The sequence below is a fragment of the Triturus cristatus genome, chromosome 7 (genome assembly GCF_964204655.1).
Source record: "Triturus cristatus chromosome 7, aTriCri1.1, whole genome shotgun sequence".
NCBI classification, from domain to species: Eukaryota; Metazoa; Chordata; class Amphibia; order Caudata; family Salamandridae; genus Triturus; species Triturus cristatus.
Genome location: NC_140590.1, coordinates 550,595,686 through 550,618,254, shown reverse-complemented (window position 1 = coordinate 550,618,254; position 22,569 = coordinate 550,595,686). Strand labels below are relative to the sequence as shown.

Below are 22,569 nucleotides of genomic sequence, written 5' to 3'. Positions count from 1 at the left end.
GCTTGCAAACGTCAAACGCAAGACAAAGTGCTATTCCTCTGACAAACCGCTGTGGATACAGTCGGCGTCTGTGGCAGCAAGTGAGCGCGGCTGCTGATACTTATACTCGCAATAGTCAAACATAAGGTAGAGCACTGCTCCTCTAATATGCCGCTGTCGTTACAGTCGGTGTCTGTGATTCCACTGCTGCAGCAAGACAACTTCATGACAGTACTATGGTTGAAGGATGTCTACTTCCACATATCCATACATCCAGTTACTCGCCACCTCCTCTGATTCGTGGTAAGTTGCAAGTATTACCAATTCGAGGTGTTACCATTCATTGTGACCACAGTACCCCGGGTTGTGTTCACAAAATGCTTAGCCGTTGTACTCTCCCACCTCAAAGGCCTGGACTGTTCCCAAGAGGACCAGAGTCTGGACTGATTTGCAAATGGTTGGATCCAGACTGCGGTGCTATGGTGGACAAAAGATGGTGGATTGGGTGGCAGCCAGAGCAGTTGCCAGTGGCTAAGATTAATTCAGGCATTCCATCCATCCCTTTGTTGCTTTTGCATCTGGCTCCAGGTAATTACCGAAGTGGGTCCCAAACTCACTGTCCAACTGGAACCAAGCTATACCCTGCTGAAGAGCCCTAGCTAGGGTGAAACCTGTCTTAGGTTGCTTGTGTTCCAGTTCAGGGGCTAATGCGAAACCTGTTCCAGGGTGCTTGTATTCTGGTTCAGGGAGGACCTGGCCTAGCAGTCCAGGGTGGACTGTTCCCATTAGGAGCAGGGTCAAGACTGATTTGCATATAGAATAGTCCAAACTGAGGTGACATGGTGTGCAAAATAAGGATAGATTAGGATAGGGCCCCGATTCAAGCATTCAAACCATCACTTTTTGTATACTTTAGTGGGTCGCCCTAAGTGGGACAAGTATGCCCAGATGTCCCATGCACACTGTCACTGAAACTAAGCTGTACCTAGCTGATGAGCCGATAACTAAGGTGAAACCAGTCATGGGTTGCTTGTGTTCTGGTAAAGGGAGGCCTAGGCTTGGCGGTTCGGGCTGGATTTCTCCGATGAGAGCAGGGTCAAGACTGATTTGCCTGTAGCTGGGTCCAAACTGAGGTGACATGGCGTGCGAAATATTGATTGATTGGGATGCGGCCCAGGTTTATTACCAGTGGCTGAGATTACCTAAAAATTTCATCCATCACTTTTTTATATACGCATTAGCTAAAAAGCATCCTCTTGAAGGACTGCATGCTCATTTTGGCAGGGCCAAAGCTGCTATCACTGCATTGGCACTCTCCTAGACATTTTTAGATGGCTACATTGACGTCCCTCCATATGTTCATGAAGCACTATTGTCTGGATAGTTTGGTTCTACAAGAGGAGATTTTGATTGATCGGTCCTGCAGGACTTTCTGGTTTGAGTCCATCCACAGACCTGCCTCCATATGGGTGCTGCTTTAGTATCTATTCAAAAGGTGAGGAATCTGCGGCTAAAAGTCTCAATCAGAACAAGTAACTTACCTTCGGTAAAGCTCTTTCTGGCAGGGACTCTTTCTAGCTGCAGCTTCCTCACTGATCATCTCATCCTCCCCATTTTGTGGTTCCCTTGATCTATTAATCAGATCACATGACTAGGAATCTGCACAGTGTTCACAGCAATTTGTTTTTGGGGCACTGCTGGCGGTGTGGACAGTCTCGAAAGCACCTGACGTCAGCATACGGGAGTCTCCTCTATATGGGTTCCGCGTGTTGTTTCTATTGCCTGACCCTAGCATGGCGACCCACGGGGACAACACGGCATGAATGGCAGAATAAGGAACTTCCCCTGCCCCCCATACACCAAGCCCCCACATCGGAGCGGGCCCTTTAGGTCCATATTGCCAACCCCTAACAGTGTGAATGCCAGTACTTAACAATATAGCTACCCCAGTGCCTGACCCTACTATAGTAGACTGAGGGAAGGGGAAAAGCTACTGGAATATGAACTGTTCCAAGCCCCTGCGCATTTCCCCAGAAGATACTCATCAATAAGGGGTTGAGGTCTGAACTTCAAAGTTCTAATCACCTTGCTGGAGTTTCAAGAGACACTCCATATCGGGCATGGGAGTGCTAGGGCTCCACGGGCACACTCACGAGCCACCCAGCCAATCTACCTACTCTGCCCACGGACCACTCATCAAATTACACAACCAGACTGCCAGGCTCCCCTCTTCGATGGCTTGAGAAGTGGCGAGTAGCATAGTGCACAAACCGCTCCACAATACTGTGTCCCCCTTTCAAGACAAGAAAGGCGAATTACGGGGACTCAGGCTCACCTCAACGTCTCCTTGTAGCAGCGCGGAGTCCTCTCCCCCTTGACTGTACTCTTACTTGGTGCATGGACAGTTATCCTTGGCCTCATCCTGCAGTCGTGCTTCGCCTAAAAAGGTTTGCTGTAGGGGTCTATGATTGGTGCTTTCCTCCTGCCATCCCTGTTCTTGTAGTGAAGCCTTATACCATTTACAGCTGATCCTCCCTTCCTTCTCACCCTCCCTACCATACCACATGAGCCGTATCACCTGGCTGAACCTGCAGTCTGTCATTATGCCTTCGAAGAAGCAACAGGCCGACCGAGTTTCCAGCTATTTCACTCCAGCAGAGACATGAGAATCTTTGCCTGTGACACCCATGGGCGACACCATGTCTCTCGCTAAAGAAGACCTGCTCACTTATCTGCAAGATTTTAACAAGCATTTGCAATGCAATAGGTCTCGCAGTAGCAAAGTTTAAAGTGGTTGGTATTGTAAATGGCATTGTTTTTGATCTTTTATGTTTTAAAAGCAATAAATATATACACAGTTATTTATAATGTAGTATGTGATAGTGGGGCAAATGTGTTATAGGAAATAGAGTCTATGCACGTGGGTTAAGACGCTATCAACTACTGCCACTCCCTATAGCCATGGATTAATATGATGTTTTGCCAAGTGTGTTTTCTGTTGCAGAACACATACCATGATTGCCAACTGATGCTGATGATAGTTCCCCAACAAAAAATGCAGACCACCAGCTTTTCAGAATGAAATCAGTTGGATGTGTGAATAGCACAGGCGCTGCATACTGTGTTCCGTAGCTTCTTATGTAAGTGGCACATGCTGCTTTCCAGAGCAAAGAGCGTGTGCTCTGACTGACCCCTACCCACCAAAGCCTGAGCAGCTTGCCTGGGTCACCTTAGTTGATGAAACAACTAGGACTTCATCGCCAATCACGCACACAGCAGCGACACCCAGCGGCCCAGGACCATCATCGGCAGCACAGAGACAGCTGACGTGGTTAGGTGTTGCTGCTTTTATACATCATCCTACCAACAGAGGGCAGTGACAACAGTCAGTAGTGCTGCTAAACCAGCCAAAGTGGGGTAGTGGTGTCCAACCCAGCAGGACTAACAGCAGTTCTACAACCACAGCAACACCTATGCACCCACACTACCACCACAGCGCACAAAAATACTGACCGCACCAGCAGAGGGAATGGGTGTGTTGTATACTGGTACACACCCACCACAGAGCGCACAAAACAAACACAATGGCAGCGCCTGCCAAAAGAAAGGCTGCTCTGCATACCAGCAGACTACCACCACAGCGAGCACCATGATAACACCACCAACACAGAGGGTACAAAGATAGAGGCGACAGCACACGCCACCACCACCCAAGTATACTGACAACACTGGACTCCACTGCACACTGCCACCACATAGCGCAAAAATAACAATACTGAGCACCACTTAGAGCAGATTTACACTATCCCAGCACATTGCCACCAGAGAATTGAGAGAGCCCATCAACACACTAGCACCATACAAAGCAGTGAGTGCCATGCAAACACATCTGAGTGCGCAAAGGTTGCTGTGATGCTAGGATCGCCATTGAGAACGGGTACTCAATATACTAGGGCACTATCGCTACCCTCACAAAGCTGAAGACACTAGCACCACTGAGAGAACAAATATCTATGCTGACAGGAGCACCATTGAGAATAAGTGTGCACTAAGCCAGCACAGTCAAGAACAGCTGTTTTCAGCAGCAGTTACGTTTTCCCTTACACACTAGCAGTTCGTAGCTGGGGAATCAATGTTTGGAGTCTTGCTATGAGGGCTCCCTGCCCAGCACGCCTGACCTATCAACTCCACGCATCACCACTGATAAAGCCCCTTCATAGAGACCAGGGCCTTGTTTACAGTTTGGCAGGCTGGTTACCCAGTAACAAGCATTATGGATATCTGACACCTTATTTGGGGCCACTGGAATTATGTGATTTCGCCACCACTGCCGTTCCGCAAAATTACAGATCTGCCCCAGTTGCCACAAAACGCATATTTTGACACCAAAAAATCCAGCTCACGTGGATCAAAATTAAGTAAACTGAAGCAAAACCTGTTAATGCGCAGTGGAGAGGAAGGCGCAATGGTTTCACCTTTCTGCTAACTGTTGCTATATTATCTTTGGGTGTCAGACTAGTACTGATGAGGTGAGACCGTTACCCAGATAGTATGTACAAAATTAAAAAGATAACGAGGTAACACCATTAGAAAATAAGTCACATTACGCCTCATAATTTACCTTCTCTTGTCGGCATATTATTGTAAACCCTGCCACATAATTTTATCCTCTACTTCCGCATAATTGAAGTGGCCCCGATAATATTTTACGGCACTTGTAAAGATAATCTGTCACGTTTTTTTCGGAATATCAATCAACCTCTAAGTAAGCCCCAGGTGTGCAGGGTGCGAGTTCTTGGTGCATGCACGCACACGATGCGCAGGCAGGAAGGACTGTGGTTCCCAGAGAACTGCCTGGATTAAATAGGAAACCAGATTCCTTTCTATTTAAAGAATTTCGTCATCCCGGAGTTTAACCCTAATCTCCCCATTACAAAAAATTAAAGGCTGGCCTGTTCATTTCCTCCCATACAATTTTGCCAGCACCCTTGGCATGACGCCTGCCTATCGGCCAATCTGTGCACCTATGCGGCTACGGGGTGGAGTTGGTTGGCACCATTTATGTACCACCAGACCATGGGATTTGGTACACAAGACCACTGAAATTGTTTCAAGCACTTCCTAAAGCCATCTGAAAACGCTAATCCGTATGACGACCGGGGGCTGCTGGAGTAAGAAAAAGTATTTTACATTTGATAGAAAACGCTTCCAAATTTGGACAACGCCGAAGGTGTCTGCCGTCATTATGGGGTTCTCTTTTTGATGCGCAACCTTCCCACCCCCCACATCAGATACCTCGGTCTCTCCCAGGAACATGAAACCGTCACAAAAAGAACACATCTTTCCTTCCTCTGAGAGACCGTGGCCGTGTGGACAAGAGACTGCCCCAACTGAACTACTCACAAATGAAAACAAGCGCGCACTGAAGCTGACGGAGTGGGAGGGGGAGTGGGGGCGGGCACGCAGGCTGCCAAATGGTGCGATGAATAGTGAAAGCGAAGCTGACGGAGTGGGAGGGGGAGTGGGGGCGGGCACGCAGGCTGCCAAATGGTGCGATGAATAGTGAAAGCAAACAAGTGGTTGCAGGACTCCAAATGGTGCGCGCGCCCGGACGGGTCACATGCACTGTAGTTGGAGGCCTGCGAAGCCACTGTTTGCACTTCCAAAACGCGCTTACTATAAGTCTCGCCAGAGCCAGCGCTAAAGCGCTGGTCAGGCGAGACCTAAAAAGGAACTCTGAGAGGCACTTAAAGCAGACCTGGGCTCCTCCCTGGAGACTCTTAAATCTGCATGCATAGGAAACTCTGAGCCACTATGATTCAACATCTGCATTTTGAGACTGCCTCCCTCTAAGTGGAATCATAGGACCTCAGACAGCAGGTAGCTGACTCTATGGGACCTGTGTAATGCATGACATCTTTCTAGGAGTGTCCCCCTCGTGGGCTGAGCGATGGGCACTGCATTGGTATTGACCTATGAGCTGCACGAAGCAAGAGCTATTCTATTCAAGTTTTCTTTCAAATGTTTGCATAATGCGTTCACTGAATATGCTGGTCTAAAGTGGTATGAACAGTTTTGGACCTATTCGCCTGCTATGATAGATTACTATTTACATGATGTTTGCAATTGGGGACCTGTTGACCCACTTATTAATTTTATCGGATTTCCCTGATACTTCTGATTTATGCTGGAGGTGGTGCAGTCTACTGGGTGACTTTCACCACATTCGGTGGAACTGTCTGATACACCGTCCTTTTTGAGTGCAGCTAAACTGGCAGTGGCTACAGCCTGGAAAAAGAAAGAGGCTCCAGCGTTGAAGCAATGGCATGCTCAATTGTGGCAGGCCCTAACAATGGAACAAATGGCAGACATCTTTCAGGATGATTTTAAAAACTTTTAATTTACTTAAGGACCCTAGGTGTCCTGTCTCTCCAGTGGCCTACAGTTGATCACCTGCCCTGCGCACATAATGGTGCTTTATCTCTTCCAATTCTGAGAGAAAGGATTGGAGTCCGGCCCGGCTACACATGTATCCTCCCCTCATGTCCGTCTCTCTTAAACAATGCCACAACGATAATCGCCCTATATACTGGCCAACTTATGTAACCTCCATGCACCTTAATTTTTTATTTAAACTTTTGTTTAGGCTTTTTTTTTCTTTTCTCATTGTGATACTTGATGGGTTTAGGGGTATATGGGGAGGGGAATCCTGGAGAAAGTATTTTGTATGATCTGTTTAGGCAAGATAGCAACTTCTATTCGCTTCTCGGATATTTTGACATTGTTCCCTCACCCGATTGATACGGTTAAATTCATTAGCTTCTTTGTAAACACTGAGCCAGAAGCTTTTGAATGTACTGCTATCACAGGATATGTGAAAAATTAAATATAGAAGGTTTTGACAAAAAAATGTGATATGTTGAGCAAGCCATGTGATAAGAACAATACTGCATCAAGTGAACTCTGTGACTAGATTAATGCTGTGTTAAATTAATCTTGCAATTGGGAAATGAGGTATTGCGTAAATCCTGTGACTGAGACAACACAGAACGAATCCTGTGATTATATGCATGCTCTTTCGAGTAAATCCTATATTTGCAGCTGTGGTGTGTTGAGCACATCCAGCAGTTTGAGCAATGGCATTTCGCCTGCATGTTGTGAATGAAGACCAGCTTTGCCAACTAAGTGTCCTGATTTTGATGGACATTGTGATCCTTGCAACTGTCTTGAAAGTTTGATTGAATAATCTGTGTCAAGCAAGTCTTATGATAAAAACTTACTGCCTCAAATGAGTCCTATCAATGGATGTAATGTAATCCAACTGGAGCCCTATGATCAAGGAATGGTATATTCTGGAGTTGCAACCTCAGTTCTGATCTGCAGTCACTTACTGTTTCAACTTTGGGCATACACTGCTTCCAGAATCTCACACCTACTGTGGAGCTATTCCACATTTTTTGACTACCAAAGGGAATACTATGGTGAAGAACTGAGGTTAACACTTCACGCTTTTTGCACATTACAGTGTATAATTTAGGCATTCTTGTTTACGAAATCCTTTGTGTTTATTTTTCACAGCTTCCCTTCTGGAGCGGATCGGCATTCTTCAGACCTCCCATATTCTGGACGGAACAGCACAGTGAGTATTTTGGGCAGGGTCAAAAGCAAACATTCTGCTTATCCTTTTTAAGGCCTTTACTGCTGCTGTGAATTATGTGACCTGGATTGACTTACCATGGGCTGCAGAACTGGTGGGAGTAGGTTTAAATCCTTGCTCCAGTTCCAAGATCTGTATTAGACTAAGCTATGGTGCTCCAATCCTGGACTAGAGAAGCAGATCTTGGTACTGCTGTGTTACGCTCATGAGGCATGTCCACACTGCTGCTATCTGCATAACGTTTATTTTCTCTTTGCTCTGCAGGATGCAGGATGAAGCAGAGGAGATCAGGATTGACTTTGATGTCTACCAAGCAGATGCTGTCGCAGACTTTAAGAAATCCAGTCCTGGTAAACCTTATGCCAGGATGTGTGTTCGGAGGTAAAATAGCTTCAGTGTAATTTCTACTTTTTGTTCATGTTGTCTATTTAAGTCGAGCTGCCTGGTGCATGAATAGGAGTGCTTTATTAATCATTCACTTGAAACCTTCACTTTGTGCGGGTTTGCAAAAGCATGCAAGCAAAGAGACAGCAGCAATTTCATCACCTGCTTCTGGGGCCATCCATTCAACAATCAAGCAAAGGGAACAGAATATTCTTTCTGCTCCTTTCTGCCCACAGGTCTCAACTCTGACCTGCATAATCCCTGTTTGTTCCCAGACTCCCTTACCATGGTCTGGGACTCAAACACATTTCTGTCACTGCAAGTCAGTCTTGACCTGCAGCTCCATGTTGTACCCATATTTGAACTAACACATCCTAACATACTCTAACAAGCATTGGCATAGCCAATAGGTCTTGCTTTTGGGACCTTATAAGTATTTAGTTATGCAGCACAATATCCTTGGTGCACCAACATTAACTGTTGCATGGTTAAACACTTATAAGTTCCCAAAGGCGAAACCTATTGACTATGCCAATGCTTGTTGTGCATGAAAATAGTGCTAGGTGAGTGTGTGTAAGAAACAGCAAAAGGGCTGCAACTTAAAGAATGCGTCCATCCTCTGTGCAGCATGCTGGTACCAGTGCGTTTCACACCACTAAAGGTAGGCAAGTGAAAAGGCATTAAAAAGGCAACTCACAGCCAATATTCCCTACATCCTTTATGCAGTGCTGTATCCCTACAGATCAGCATAATTCTGAAGTTGCTCGAACGTTGCATTATTAAAGTGTCAATGTGCAAAACATCGAGTGTTGCCTCCGGGTACTTGTTTCAAAACCAGAATGGTGGCAGGGGGCTGGCTGTCAAGAAATATTGATGAAGAGTTCATGTTGCTGAATGACCACCTTTTGTCACTGTTACTGCTCTTCCTTTTATCTATGCCGTGCCGCTACATTCAAGCTTACGCACTCGGAAGGCAGCCTGTGAAATGTTACTGTTTCATAAGCGAATTTACACTGCAAGGGATAAAACTGATGGCAAAACAGCAACTGCCTGCTATAGCTATCGATATCTTGAAACTTCTCACAAGGGAGGTGTGACTGGTAACTGGGAAGAGTTGGTTACACATTCATATGCCAGAGGACGCTGCTCAAACCCGTCCTGCCCAGGATTTCCAAACAAAGGCTACAATTACGAAAGCTTTGGGGGCTTCTTAAATATTTGGACATCATCTGGCAATTCCACTTTAAAAACGAGAGGTAGTAGGTGAAACTCAAGTTGCAGTGTTACTCTCACAGTCTATGTTCCCACAAGGGACTGTGTGTTGGCGTCATTTGTTGCTCGCTCTCGATGGCTTTGTGCTGGGGTGTAGAAGGTTAAAGCGTGCTCTGACACCGAAGTCTGGCCGGAGCATACAATACTAAAAGATAAGGTGGCCATAAAGCGTGCAATGTAAGCAAACAGTAACATGAGCTGGGTCCATGGAACCAATGAAAACAGGAACAAGCACCAAAAAATGTCTACTGTCTGAGGCGGCATTGGCTTAATCGGAAGTGAATTGCTCCTTGAAGAATTCACATCCGATGCTTCCGAAGTTAAGAATAACAAGCTAACGAGGAGGGAGGGGGAGAAGGGAGGGGGTAGTGAGAGCAGAGACAGCAAGGGGGTGGCGGAGCATGATTCACGCGCTGGAAGGCTTAAGGAGCCATGACAGAAAGGCAGATGGCGTGCACGCAAGCTTTAGGCCACCAAAAGCCTGTGGCAGCACTTTGAAAACCCATACACTAAATGTCGCGCAGAGCAGCGCATGCGCTGCCTCAGCGAGACCTAAAAACGGATCATATGATGTCATTGGTATAGCATTTCAGTCTGAATTCAATCAATGTACCATCTGCCGACCTTGCACAACCTCTCTTACCTCAGTAAAGTTGCTTAGACCTTTCTGGCTGACCAACGTTCTTAGTACATTCATAATGACAATACAGTAGCACCGTACAAGCAGGCTTTCACAAAGGTTGCAGTACTGAAACTGCTATGAACAAAATACTTAATTTCAATGAAATGTTGGACAGAGGTGACACTATCTTGTCCTTTTCGCCTTATTAGTGGCCTTTGATACTATTGATCACCGTAGGCTACAAATCTAAATCTGCTTTAAAGATTAGGTTTTCAGTTGGTTTTTCTCCTTCCTAACCAATCTCATTTGGGTAGTACCGCCTCTGACTATCACAATCAGATGTGGAATTCTCAAGGGTCAATACAATCCAGGCTGTTCAAACTGATTGTGGAACCACTTAATCCTGATGGAATAAGCAAGTATTGTGATTCTTTTAACATGCTAATGATAAGCAAATATATACAAGAAATTATTGCACAAATTGTTCTAATATTTCCATATCTTTATAACTTGGAGTGAGTGTCTTCGATAGAATCAGTTTAGTTCCTGTTCTTTTTAATTGTAAGATAATTGGCTAACTGCTTGTCGGATTTGTTTTGGCCGCCGTTTATACTTAGCACTGGATTTGCATAGAAAGGAAGATGCAACATCAGTGGAGAGTTTATTAAACTAAAGTGTGGTTGATGAGTTCTCGTGGGCAGGTTTTAGATTTAGAGGTATAATAGGAGTGTTCTAATTGATTTGGTGAAGGATCTCATTAATTTTATTAAGGGAATGTTTTTTCTTTCTAGAAACATCTGAGAATAAAATCATGGGCGGAGGCCTTAAAGGTGTCCCAAATAGAGTGAATATAAAGTACTTCTGTGTAGTTAGGTTTAAAGAGTTCTTGAGAAAAGGCAGAAGTGAAAGATATGTCTAGAAGTAATGCATTATTTAATCGCCACCTATTAGACCTAACATTATTAGTTATGATATCCAAATGAACAGAAAAAAGGGCATAATCAGAATTTGGAATACAGCCTTTATCATCAGAATGCAAATTTGTGATAAAGAATGTGAAATAAATTCATAATCGAGTATGATGTGTAGCAGCATAGTAAGTGTATTCACGTAATAGGGTAGGAGAGTCTCCAAATGCGCGTTGTGAAATCGCATGAGTGAACAATTTCAGAGATTTTGCAGGTACATAAGTAGAAGAAGAAATTATGTTGATAAAAAGGTCAGCAATCTGATTACAATCACCTGCAAAATAATGTTCATCAGGGCATTATGAAAGTTTTGGAGTGATAGAAGACCAAAATTGACTATGTGGACTGGTAAGGCCATAAAGATTAACAATAGCGACAGGGTCATTATTAATAAAAAAAACAAGTGAGTAACCATCTCCCTTCAGAACCAGCCTCCTGTGAAATTAAAATTAATACTGAGCGATTTATCACATAACGTGGCAACACCATTTTCCTTACCATTACTTGGCGAAAAGAAAACTACCCATCCACCTTCTCTTCAGTTTCATAGATTCGATTTCTATAAGGTGCATTTCCTGGATAAAGGTAATATGAGCATTAAGATGTGATAAATGTGTCAAAACCCACTGACGTTTAATTGGTGTACCCAAGCCCTTGACATTCCAGGATACAATTTGTAATGACATACAATAAAAATTTGAAAAAGGTCATCATAGAATAACGGAAGAACATAAAAAGATGGAGCAAGTAAGAAACCACAAATGACAAAAAAAGGAGAGACAAGAGGATGACAAAGGAAATGAATATCTCAAAAAGGGTGAAGGAAGTAGGCAATGGGAAAATAGCGTAACGAATAAGCTGAGGATCTCAGAAAGACAAAAGAATGGAAAAGTAACATGAAAGGTATGTGTGACAGAGAGCATACCTAAATATTTTCAAAGAAGATGGCATTGGGGGAGGGAGATGTGTTGAAACCACATGGAAAGGTTGACACATCCGAGCTCCAGTGACACGACAATAGGGAGAAGATTGATGCTGGATGAAGACGCACTGGGAAAGTCATAGGATAATACTGGGAAATGGATACCTGCAAAGAGAAATGTAAGGTAAGTATAAAAGAACAAATTTGAAGTGAATAATACTAAAACAGAGTGAAAAGACTATCGTAACATCATAAGAGTAATGAACATGAAAAGCGCCTCAAGAAAGGAGAACAAACTACAACAATAGTAAAATAGATAACATATTATGTCTTGGCAGTTTTGGAAGTGTCCATAAACTCAACGTTGCGCTCTTGAGTAAATGTCCTCAGATAGGCTGGATCATTCAAGGTGAAACTTTTGTTGTTGGAGGAATTATTTTCATATTCCCATTCACCCCACTCACAGGAGATATCTCAGGTTTGTGGCAGACGGACAACACTACCAATTCAAAGTCCTCCTATTCGGAGTGACTACGGCACCCAGAGTCTTCACCAAGTGCCTCGCAGTAGTGGTGGCTCACTTAAGAAGACAGCATATTCACGTGTTCCCTTATCTGGACAACTGGCTCATAAAAGCCAAGTCACACAGCAGCTGTGTGCAACACACACACACAAAACAATCCAGCTGCTTCACAATTTGGGATTCACAGTGAACCTCACCAAATCCCACCTCCAACCGTCCAGCACACAACAATACCTAGGAGCTACAATAGACACTTCAAAAGCTCTAGCATACCCCAACCCAGTCACGATAAGCAACATGCAAGCTCTGATAACAAAATGTCAGCCTCAACACTCTTTGCCAGCTCAAGTGTTTATGCAACAAATCGGGATGATGGTCTCTTGCATTCTCATCATCTCTTATGCAAGGCTCCAAATGCGTCCCTTACAGGAGTGTTTGGCACGTCAGTGGAACCAGGCTCAAGGTCAGCTAACAGATCTGGTGTTGGTGGACAGCCGCACGCATCGCTCTCTGCAGTGGTGGAACACAAGAAATCTTTCCAAAGTGCGGCCGTTCCTCGACCCGGTTCTACAGAAAGTGCTAACAACAGACGCATCGCTCACCGGCTGGGGAGCTCATCTTCAAAATCATACCATTGAGGGCATCTGGGCACCTTAGCAAAAACAACTCCACATAAATTACCTGGAATTGTTGACAATTTTTCTAATGTTAAAATCCTTTCAACTCCATCTCGTAGGCAAAGCTGTCCTGGTCCGTACAGACAACATGACAGCAATGTACTACATAAAAAATCAGGGGGGGGGGACTCTGCAGCTTTCACACCTAGCTCAAAACATATGGAGATGGGCCATTCCACAAAAAATAAATATATCTGCTTGCGGAGCACCGCCCAGGGGTACACAATCACATTGCAGATCTGCTCAGTCGATTGACAAATGGGAACTTCATCCTCAAGTTCTTTTTCCATTCTTTCGCATGTGGGGACACCTTGAAATAGATCTGTTTGCCACGCACCTAAACGCAAAATGCCAAAGCTTTGCGTCCAGGCATCCACACCCACTGTCCAAAGGCAATGCGCTATGGATGAACTGGTCAGGCAAATTTGCTTATGCTTTTCCGCCTCTCCCGCTCATTCCATTAGTGGTTAGGAAACTCAGACAGCATTCCCTCTCAATGATCCTGGTTGCTCCAACATGGGGCCGACTACCATGGTTCACAACCCTCTTGGAACTATCAGTAGTTCCTCATCAAAAGCTACTCTTCTCACCCAAGCTTCTTACTCAGAACCATGGAGAGATCAGGCATCCAGATCCCAACCAACTCAACCATTTGATCTCGCACCTGATGTCTTAGAGTTTGGCTACCTCAATCTCCCGCCAGACTGCATGAACGTCATTAAAGAAGCAAGATGTCCTACCACCAGAGCATGCTATGCAGCAAAGTGGAAACGATTTAAGATTTATTGCACAAATAACAAAATCAATCCACTAGATGCTTTGATTCAGGACATTATCTGTTATCTCTTGCACCAACAACAATGTAACCTAGCATATACATCTATCAGACTACATCTCACTGCAATAGCAACTTATCTCCAAAACAGACAACATTTGTCTTTGTTTCGAGTACCCGCTATTAAAGCATTTATGGAAGGACTTAAAAGAATAATTCCACCCAGAGTTCCACCCTCTCCAGTGTGGAACCTAAATGTGGTCCTTACCAGACTCATGGGTTCCCCCATTTGAACCTCTGTATAAATGCGGTTTACAGTTCCTCACTTGGAAAGTAGCCTTTCTGGTCGCTATCACATCTCTTAGGAGAGTTAGTGAACTCCAGGCATTAACCATACAAGAACCATTTTTGCAGATACATCATAACAAAGTGGTTCTTGGAACTAACCCTAAATTTTTACCCAAAGTCATCTTTGCCTTCCACTTTAACCAGTCTATTGAACTTTCGTTTTTTTCCCTCAACCAGACTAAGTGGCAGAAAGAGCTCTTCACACATTAGACGTTAAAAGAGCAATACTCTACTACATCGAAAGAACAAAATCCTTTAGAAAAACTAAACTACTATTTGTGGCTTTCTCCCCACCTTAAAAGGGCAATACCATTTCAAAAACAGGGATTGCAAGGTGGATTGTTATATGCATCCAAATATGCTATATCAATGTCAAACGCACATTTACCATTCACATTCAACACGCAAACTAGGGACTTCTATGGCAGTCTTGGGGAACATTTCCCTAGATGACATCTGCAAAGCGGCAACTTGGTCTACAACACACACTTTCACAAAACACTATTGTGTAGATGTGCAAGCAAAACAACAAGCTATTGTGGGCCAGGCTGTATTAAGAACACTTTTTCAGACCACTGCAACAGATACGGGTTGTACAGTCTATGCACAAGTATATGATCTGCAGCTCCTATGCCTCGAATGGAAAATGCTACTTACCAGTATGCATCTGTTCTTGGCATGTAGAGCTGCAGATTCATATACGCCCACCGCCTCCCCGGATACCTCTATCTGTTCCAGCACTATCTTACTTAGATACATCACACATGGACATCCTTTTCTATTTCTTACTAACTCCATCATAATCCTTTATGGCGAAAACAATCTGAAGATGGCGTCGATGCCCATGCGCACTATCACCCTAGGGAGGAGTCACCTATCTCGTGACTACAAAGACTTCTTCCAAAGACAAAAATAAAGTGCAAACATCGGAGCCCAACACCAGATGGTGATCTATGCTCAAGTATATGAATCTTAAGCTCTACATGCCAAGAACAGATGCATACTGGTAAGTAGCATTTTACTTACAGAGCCCATTCAAGCAAGAGATCTCCACTGGCCAGCTGACTGGCCTCCTGATTGTAGCACAGGGACACAACTGCTGAAGAAGCCCGCTCGGGCAAGTTGGTAGCCCAGTGTCTTCAAGGCACTACCAATGCCGCTGTGCAGCACCGAGGAGCAAGACCCGACACACAGGGTTGCACCCAGGTTTGCTGAGATAGGGAGTGCTGTCTGGGAGTTGCTAGGAACCCTGAAGGCTAGTTATCGACTCAGGAAAGATTGGTCTGTGACTGGGACAACGGGTGAGTGGTAGTCCAGTGGTTACTGGACTTTGGCCAGACCGTAGAGGACTTTGTTGTACATCAACCCTGCAACCAGGGCCCACCTCACCATCTTCGTGGACCGAGGTATCCCTGCAGGAAGACCCCCGTCAACCGCGTCACATTCACAGCATCCTTAGAGCATCTTCAGCATCTTTTATCCCTCACATCAGGACCACTCTATAGGAATCCCTTGCAATGCGGATGAGGTCCCTGGAACTGTTGAATGACTGCTTCTCCTGTGAAAATAACGATTCTTGAGGAACTTGCTGGTCCCTCTGACTAGCTGCCTGTCGGAGTTGGTTGCCTCAAATACTTCTAACTGACTGCATTGACACTTACCTAAGTTTTCTTTGAAAAGGTTTCTGCATGTCCAGTTCATTGACTTTGCCAAGGCTTGTTCGCGGTGGATCGAAATTGCACTGATTTAATATTGATTGTAAAATCTATGTTCGAGGCATATGAGCTGTAGATCATATGCTGTGCATAGATCACCATCTAGTGTTGGGTCCAGATGTTTGCACTTTGTTTTTCTTTGAAGAAGTCTTTCCAGTAACGAGGTAGGTGACTCCTCCTTTCAGTTATGTGAGCATGGGCATCGACTGCATTGTTAGATTGTTTTTCCGCCATCAGGTTCACATGTGAATTGTTGCGCTCCGGTTCGGCACCGTTCTTTGTGCTCCCTTCGACGCGCAATCCACTACCCTAGACAGTATTGTTTATCGATCGCGTTTCCCTTTCCCCGCGTATCATCTACACTCAAAAGCCTTCAATCTGAAGCTTCGTGGAAGGCTGTTGGGCCTACCCTCACCGGGGCCGATAGCAGCCGATGAAATGGACCCTTTTCACGTTCTGTCCTGGATGTAACGCTAAGTTTCTGCGCACCGACTTGCACGAAGTGTGCAACCTTTGCCTATCCCCAGAACACAACGAGAAAGACTGAGACGCATGTCGGTCGTTTCGATCAAAAAAGGCGCTCCGTGACCGTCGGGCTCGACGTCACGAAATGCACCAACAAAGCGGCTCTGCACCGGATCTTCTCGGGGACAACTCAAAACATGAAGAATCCCACTCGCAGGAAGCCGAATGCGAGGAGGAGCACATCTCCGTGTCTGAAGTCGACTGTGATGCCGAAGACCTCACACCGGGCCAACGGATCGTGAGTACGGAGACTTCCTTCCCCTACCATCTCCTCCATAAAAAGGCTCCGGTCCCTCCTCTGCCTTCGGGCCAAGGTCGGCACCGACAAAAATTTTGAGCGCCCCGCCTTCGGTCTCGGCGCTGAGACACAAATAACAGCCTTCCGGCTCGGGCTCTACCCGTCCTCACACCGTTGCTGACCCGAAACCTTCGGTGTCGAAATCAAAACACGCTCTGGTATCAGTTCCACGAATTGGAACTACACCCTCAAGTTCTCCTCCCATGCTTTCAAACGTGGGGCTTCCCAGATATAGATCTGTTCGCCACACACCTAAACTCAAAATGCCCAAACTGTGCCCCCAGGTATCCACACCCATTGTCCAAAGGCAATCCACTATGGATGAATTGGTCAGGGATATTTGCTTACGCTTTTCTGCCTCTCCCACTCATTCCATTAGGGGTTCGGAAACTCAAACAAACGTCCCTGACACTAATCCTAGTTGCTCCCACGTGGGCAGGTCAGCCCTGGTTCATAACCTTGTTGGAACTGTCAGTAGTTTCTCATCAACACTACATCTTACACCCAATCTTCTCACACACAGCCATGGAGACATAAGACATCCAGACCCCAGTCAACTCAACCTGGCGATCTGGCACCTGAAGTCCTAGAGTTTGGCTACCTTAACCTACCACCAGACTGCATGAATATTATCAAAGAGGCTAGACGTCCTACCACAAGAACCTGATATGCAGCAAAGTGCAAACGGATTGTAATATACTGTACTAACAACCACATCAACCCGCTTGATGCTTCTGTTCAAAACATTATATGTTATTTGTTACATCTACAGCGTTATAAGTTAGCGTACACATCCATGCGCTTACATTTGGCTGCGATAGCTTCATACCTCGAGAATAGACAACATCTATCTCTCTTTAGGGTGCCTGTCATCAAAGCCTTTATGGAAGGACTCCAAAGAGTCATTCCCCAAAGACATCCACCTGCTTCAGTGTGGAATCTCAACATTGTTCTCATCAAGCTAATTGGTCCACCCTTCGAACCATTGCACAAATGTTAAATGCAAGTTCTCACGTGGAAAGTAGCTTTCCTCATAGCTATTACATCACTGAGGAGAGTCGATGAGCTTCAGGCACTAACTATAGAAGAACCCTTTTTACAGATGCACCAACATAAAGTACTTCTTCGGATCAATCCAAAATTCCTTCCTAAAGTCATTTCTGCCTTTCATATCAATCAATCTGTTGAGTTACCTGTGTTCTTCCCTCAACCAGATTCTCTGGCAGAACGTGCCCTAAACACTTTAGATGTGAAGCGAGCATTACTTTATTACATAGAAAGGACAAAACCTTTCCGTAAGACAAACCATCTTTTTGTCGGGTCGGTTTTGCTCCACCACATAAAGTCAATCCCACATCAAAATCAGGTATTGCAAGGTGGATAGTCAAATGCATTCAAATAAGGTATGCAAAAGCAAAACGAACATTAACAGTTCCCCCTAAAGCGCACACTACACGCAAACTGGGGCTTCTATGGCATTCTTAGGAAATATAACCATAGATGACATATGCAAAGATGCAACATAGTCTACACCTCACACATTCACAAAACACTTTTGTGTAGATGTTAGCAAGACCGCAAGCTAGTGTGGGCCAAGCAGTTTTAGGTACACTATTTCAAACAACTGCAACAGCTACAGGTTAGCCACCTCTTTGGGAGATAACTGCTCTGTAGTCTAAGCACAGCATATGATCTTCAGCTTATATGCCTCGATCGGAAAATGCTACTTACCCAGTATGCCTCTGTTCTTGGCATATAGAGCTATAGAGTCATATGCGCCCACCCACCTTCCCAGGTACATCTACCTTTTGCAGTAACATCTTACTTATTCATGGACATCTCCTTTTACTACTCTAACTCCATTATCACCCTTTGCGGGAAAACAATCTAGCAATGGAGTTGATGCCCATGCGCACTATCACCGAAAGGAGGAGTCACCTACCTCGTGACTGGAAAGACTTCTCGAAGAAAAACAAAGTGCAAACATCCAGATCTAACACTAGATGGCGATCTATGCACAGCATATGACTCTAAAGCTCTATATGCCAAGAACAGATGCATACTGGGTAAGTAGCATTTTCCATCTCCTGAACCGTCTGGTGGATCTTTTTCGTTCTACTGTCTAAAGTCTTATAAAAATACAACCTATTTTTATAAATTGATTTTTAATTAATTGAGCATTGTGTTGATTTCTTCAATTGTTCTAGTGCTGTTTAAATGCTTAACACGTGTTCCTCTGTGTAAACCTTGCTGCTCAGTGTCACTGCTACCTAGGATTGAGCGAAGGGTTTGACAGATGAAACCCATGGGTCCTGAAGGGGTTGATAAGTGTTTTAGATGGGGAGGTTGCCGATTTCCTCACACTACTCCTATGCAATACCCGTACCAAAACCATAAAAATGCCAATCTACCTCTTAAAACTACCCCCAAAAAATATACTTGGATATTAAAACTACATATTTTTATAAACTTAACCATCTAGTTTATGACTGGAGTTGTCCACTTTAAAGGCAATCCAAAATAATGGTAAATTCGAAGTCATTGTATGGCAGATTAAAGCAAAATAGGGCACACTGTCTCAGTGGCCTAGTAATAAAGATGTGTATACACAATGCGGAGCCATACCAGCATTGAACACATTTAATGTAAACCCCTCTGGGGCTATTTCAAAGGGTTAATTTTGCAGAACATAAAATAGGTGTGGAAGAGTGACCGTCTTGATAAAGGACATTGTATCCCCAACAGAGATTAGGAGTGAGTTGCAGTGGAGAAGGTTGTCATGTAGAAAGACTAATAGGGGTGCAACATTAGTTCCCAAGCCCACTACGGCTCATAGGTGACATACCTTCCCAGATACTTATATTTTTCTCTTGTTATTGCAATTTCAATTTGGCTTGTGCATGTTTATTCTGATATACGGTTGTTGTGGCTCAGTGGCAATCCCAAATGAAATAAGTGGACAACCTTGTTGCATGCCACATTTAGTATAAGAGGGTACTCTATTTAAATAAATCAAACCATTTGGTTAGTATATAGGATTTTGACGTATGTATGTTCTCAAGTCCCAAGTTCATCTGCTCAAAAAGTTAAGTTCAGTTCAAGGAATCAAAAGCCTTCTTGAATTTTACCAGTATGTAATAGTGGATGGATCCATCCAGTCAGTTGCTTGTGACAGTGCAAGATGTAGGTTCCTCACATTGTTTGGTCGCCGTCAGCAGCATAATAAAACGGTTTTGGTCTGGATGGATCAATGTTGGGATGGTCTTCATGATTCGGTTTGCCAGGGCTTTAGAAAAGACTTTGCTTTGAGGTTAATAAGGTAAAATTGTTTGGTAAAATCCACACTTATCCAGTGGGTGACTTGGTTTCTGCACCAGGTTTCGGCACCGCTACAGTGGTTGCCATGGTGAAATCCTCTAGGATGTCCCAATGTTTATCACTTTGTCGGAAGGCACTTAGTGAACTCAGTTGAGAGGTCATTTGATTTCATTATCTTTTCATTGTTGTCCGTGCCTCTACTAGCATGTCAACTGTCCGAGGGTGGTCTAAAACTGCTCACATTGCGTCGTCAACATGTGGGACTGTAACTCAGCCCATTCTGCAGGTATCTTTAGAGTCCCCAAAACATATAGTCGCCCATAGTATTCCATGACTACATTAACCATAGGCATCGGGCCAGTGACCCTCTCCCAGATCAGTACTCAGCTCAGGAACCAACCTAGTGGGTTTGTCTCTTGAGGCCAGTTAGTATATTAGTGTTCGAGGCATATGAGCTGCAGATCACACACCGAGGATAAGATCGCCATCTGGTGTTGGGCTCGGATGATTGCAGGTTGTTGTGGTCTTCGGAAGAAGTCTTTGGTCACGAGATTGGTGACTCCTCCCCTGGACAACAGTGCGCATGGGCATCCACTCCATCCGCAGATTGTTTTTTTCCGCCATTGGGTTCGGATGAACTTTTTTCCGCTCCAGCAGAAAACTTATAGCAATCACTACAACTCTCAAAATTTGAAAACTCGACGTCGAAATCCATATCGGACCGACTCCGGACGCGGCTGATGGAAAGGACACCTTTTAAAAAATGCCCCAATGTGGAACAAAGTTCCCTCATAGCGATCACCACGAGGTCTGTAATTTGTGCCTTTCACCAGACCACAACGAATCCAGCTGTCCAGCCTGCGCCGCATTCCTTTCGAAGAAAACTATCCGGGACCGGAGAGCTCGACGCCATATCATGGCCAAGCCGGTTCCAGAACCAGAAGACATCTTTGCACAGGATGTCCCTGACGATGACTCCGAAGATCTCCAGATCGTGTCCGAGGCCGACGATTCTGATCCGGGGCAGCCTGTGAGTACCAGTCCCCCTACCCCAACACCACCCAAAAAGACATTGGTCAAGACTCTGCCAGCTGGGCCCAGTCGCGATCCAAAAACATCTTCAGAAGCCCCGCCCTCGGGCCCGGCTCCGAAGAAAAGTAAGCCTGCAGGTGGCTCGGGCTCGAGCAAACCTCATATCATTGTGCCTATAATACCTTCGGCACCGAAGCAGGCTCCGAGACCGAAATCTCCATCGGCCCCGAAACGTCACTCGGCGCCGACATCTCCACCGGCACCGAAACGTTCTTCGGCGCCGAGGTCTCCACCGACACCAAAAGGCTTGTCAGCACCGAAAGGCCCTTCGGCACCGAAAGGTTCTTCGGCACCAAAAAATCCACCAGAACCGAAAAGTTCTTCGGCACCAAAAACATCCTCGGTGCCAAAACAAGTCCATAAAGAACAAAAATCAAAATCAGAAACAAAAAAGTCGGCGCCAAAGCCGCCTTCGGACAGTGAGGAACTCTTTCGGCCTGATCCAAAGCAAAAACGGATTTACATAAATCCGAAAACTGGGCATGTCACAGCGGTGCCCTACAAGAAAAGGAAGCTGGACACAACACCTCCTGCAGCACCTCCAAAGAAGGACTGTGCCACTTCACCCATACGTCCTTCCTCTCCTACATTACCTCCTATTCCATCACCCCCACCCCCACCGCCTTCACCTCTACCATCTCCTTCTCACACACCACCTCCACAGGATGATAATGATTTAGGGGGAGTGGGAGACCCTGATTTCTTTACTTATCCCACTGATCCTACTGATCCCTTTACACTCCCGGACACAGCACCAGTAGATGACTGGACTTACCCTATGCCTGATCCCACTCCATACCCCTCAAAACCCTCCCCTCCTGATGGCCATTTAGGGTTCGGTCAGCTTATAAACAGAGCAGCATCGTTTCATGGTGTCACCATGCACACCGACACTCCTGAGGAGGATTTTCTACTCGACACTTTTGAGCAGTCGCAGAAAACAGTTCACATTCTACCCATGATTAAGGGAGTGATAAAGCATGCCAATGAGGTTTTTAAAGACCCTGTCAGGGCCAGGGTTCTCAACCCAAGAATAGAAAAAAAATATAGACCGGCGCCACAAGATCCTGCGTACATCAAGGCGCAACTCCCCCTAGACTCACTAGTCGTATCAAATGCCAGAAAATGGGTGAACTCCCAAACAACCGGAGACACGCCACCCCCAGACAAAGAGTCTAAACTCCTGGAGGCTTCGGGCAAAAGGGTTACCGCTCAAGCTGCTAACCACTGGCGTATTGCAAATACACAAGCCCTGTTGGCTCGTTATGATAGAGCCCATTATGATCAATTAGAGGATCTCTTGCAACACCTGCCTGAACCATTCAAAACACAGGCCACTGACCTCATCCAAGAGGGCAAACTCATATCCAATGCCTCCATTAAATGTGCATTAGACGCAGCGGACACCGCCTCTAGGGCAGTCAACACAAGCATATTGCTTAGACGCCATGCATGGCTGCGCATTTCCACCTTCAAGCCGAAAGTCCAAACCAC

General features: G+C 45.2%; 1 protein-coding gene across 1 annotated transcript in view; it reads left to right on the top strand.

The window, feature by feature from the left end:
* The window catches only part of TSEN54 (tRNA splicing endonuclease subunit 54), a 266,301-nt gene that overhangs the window by 198,026 nt on the left and 45,706 nt on the right, over positions 1-22,569 (top strand). The window contains exons 9-10 of the mRNA XM_085617000.1: positions 7,558-7,618; positions 7,901-8,017. Coding sequence (XP_085473126.1) covers positions 7,558-7,618; positions 7,901-8,017 — 178 coding nt within the window. The remainder of the gene's footprint in view (positions 1-7,557; positions 7,619-7,900; positions 8,018-22,569) is intronic.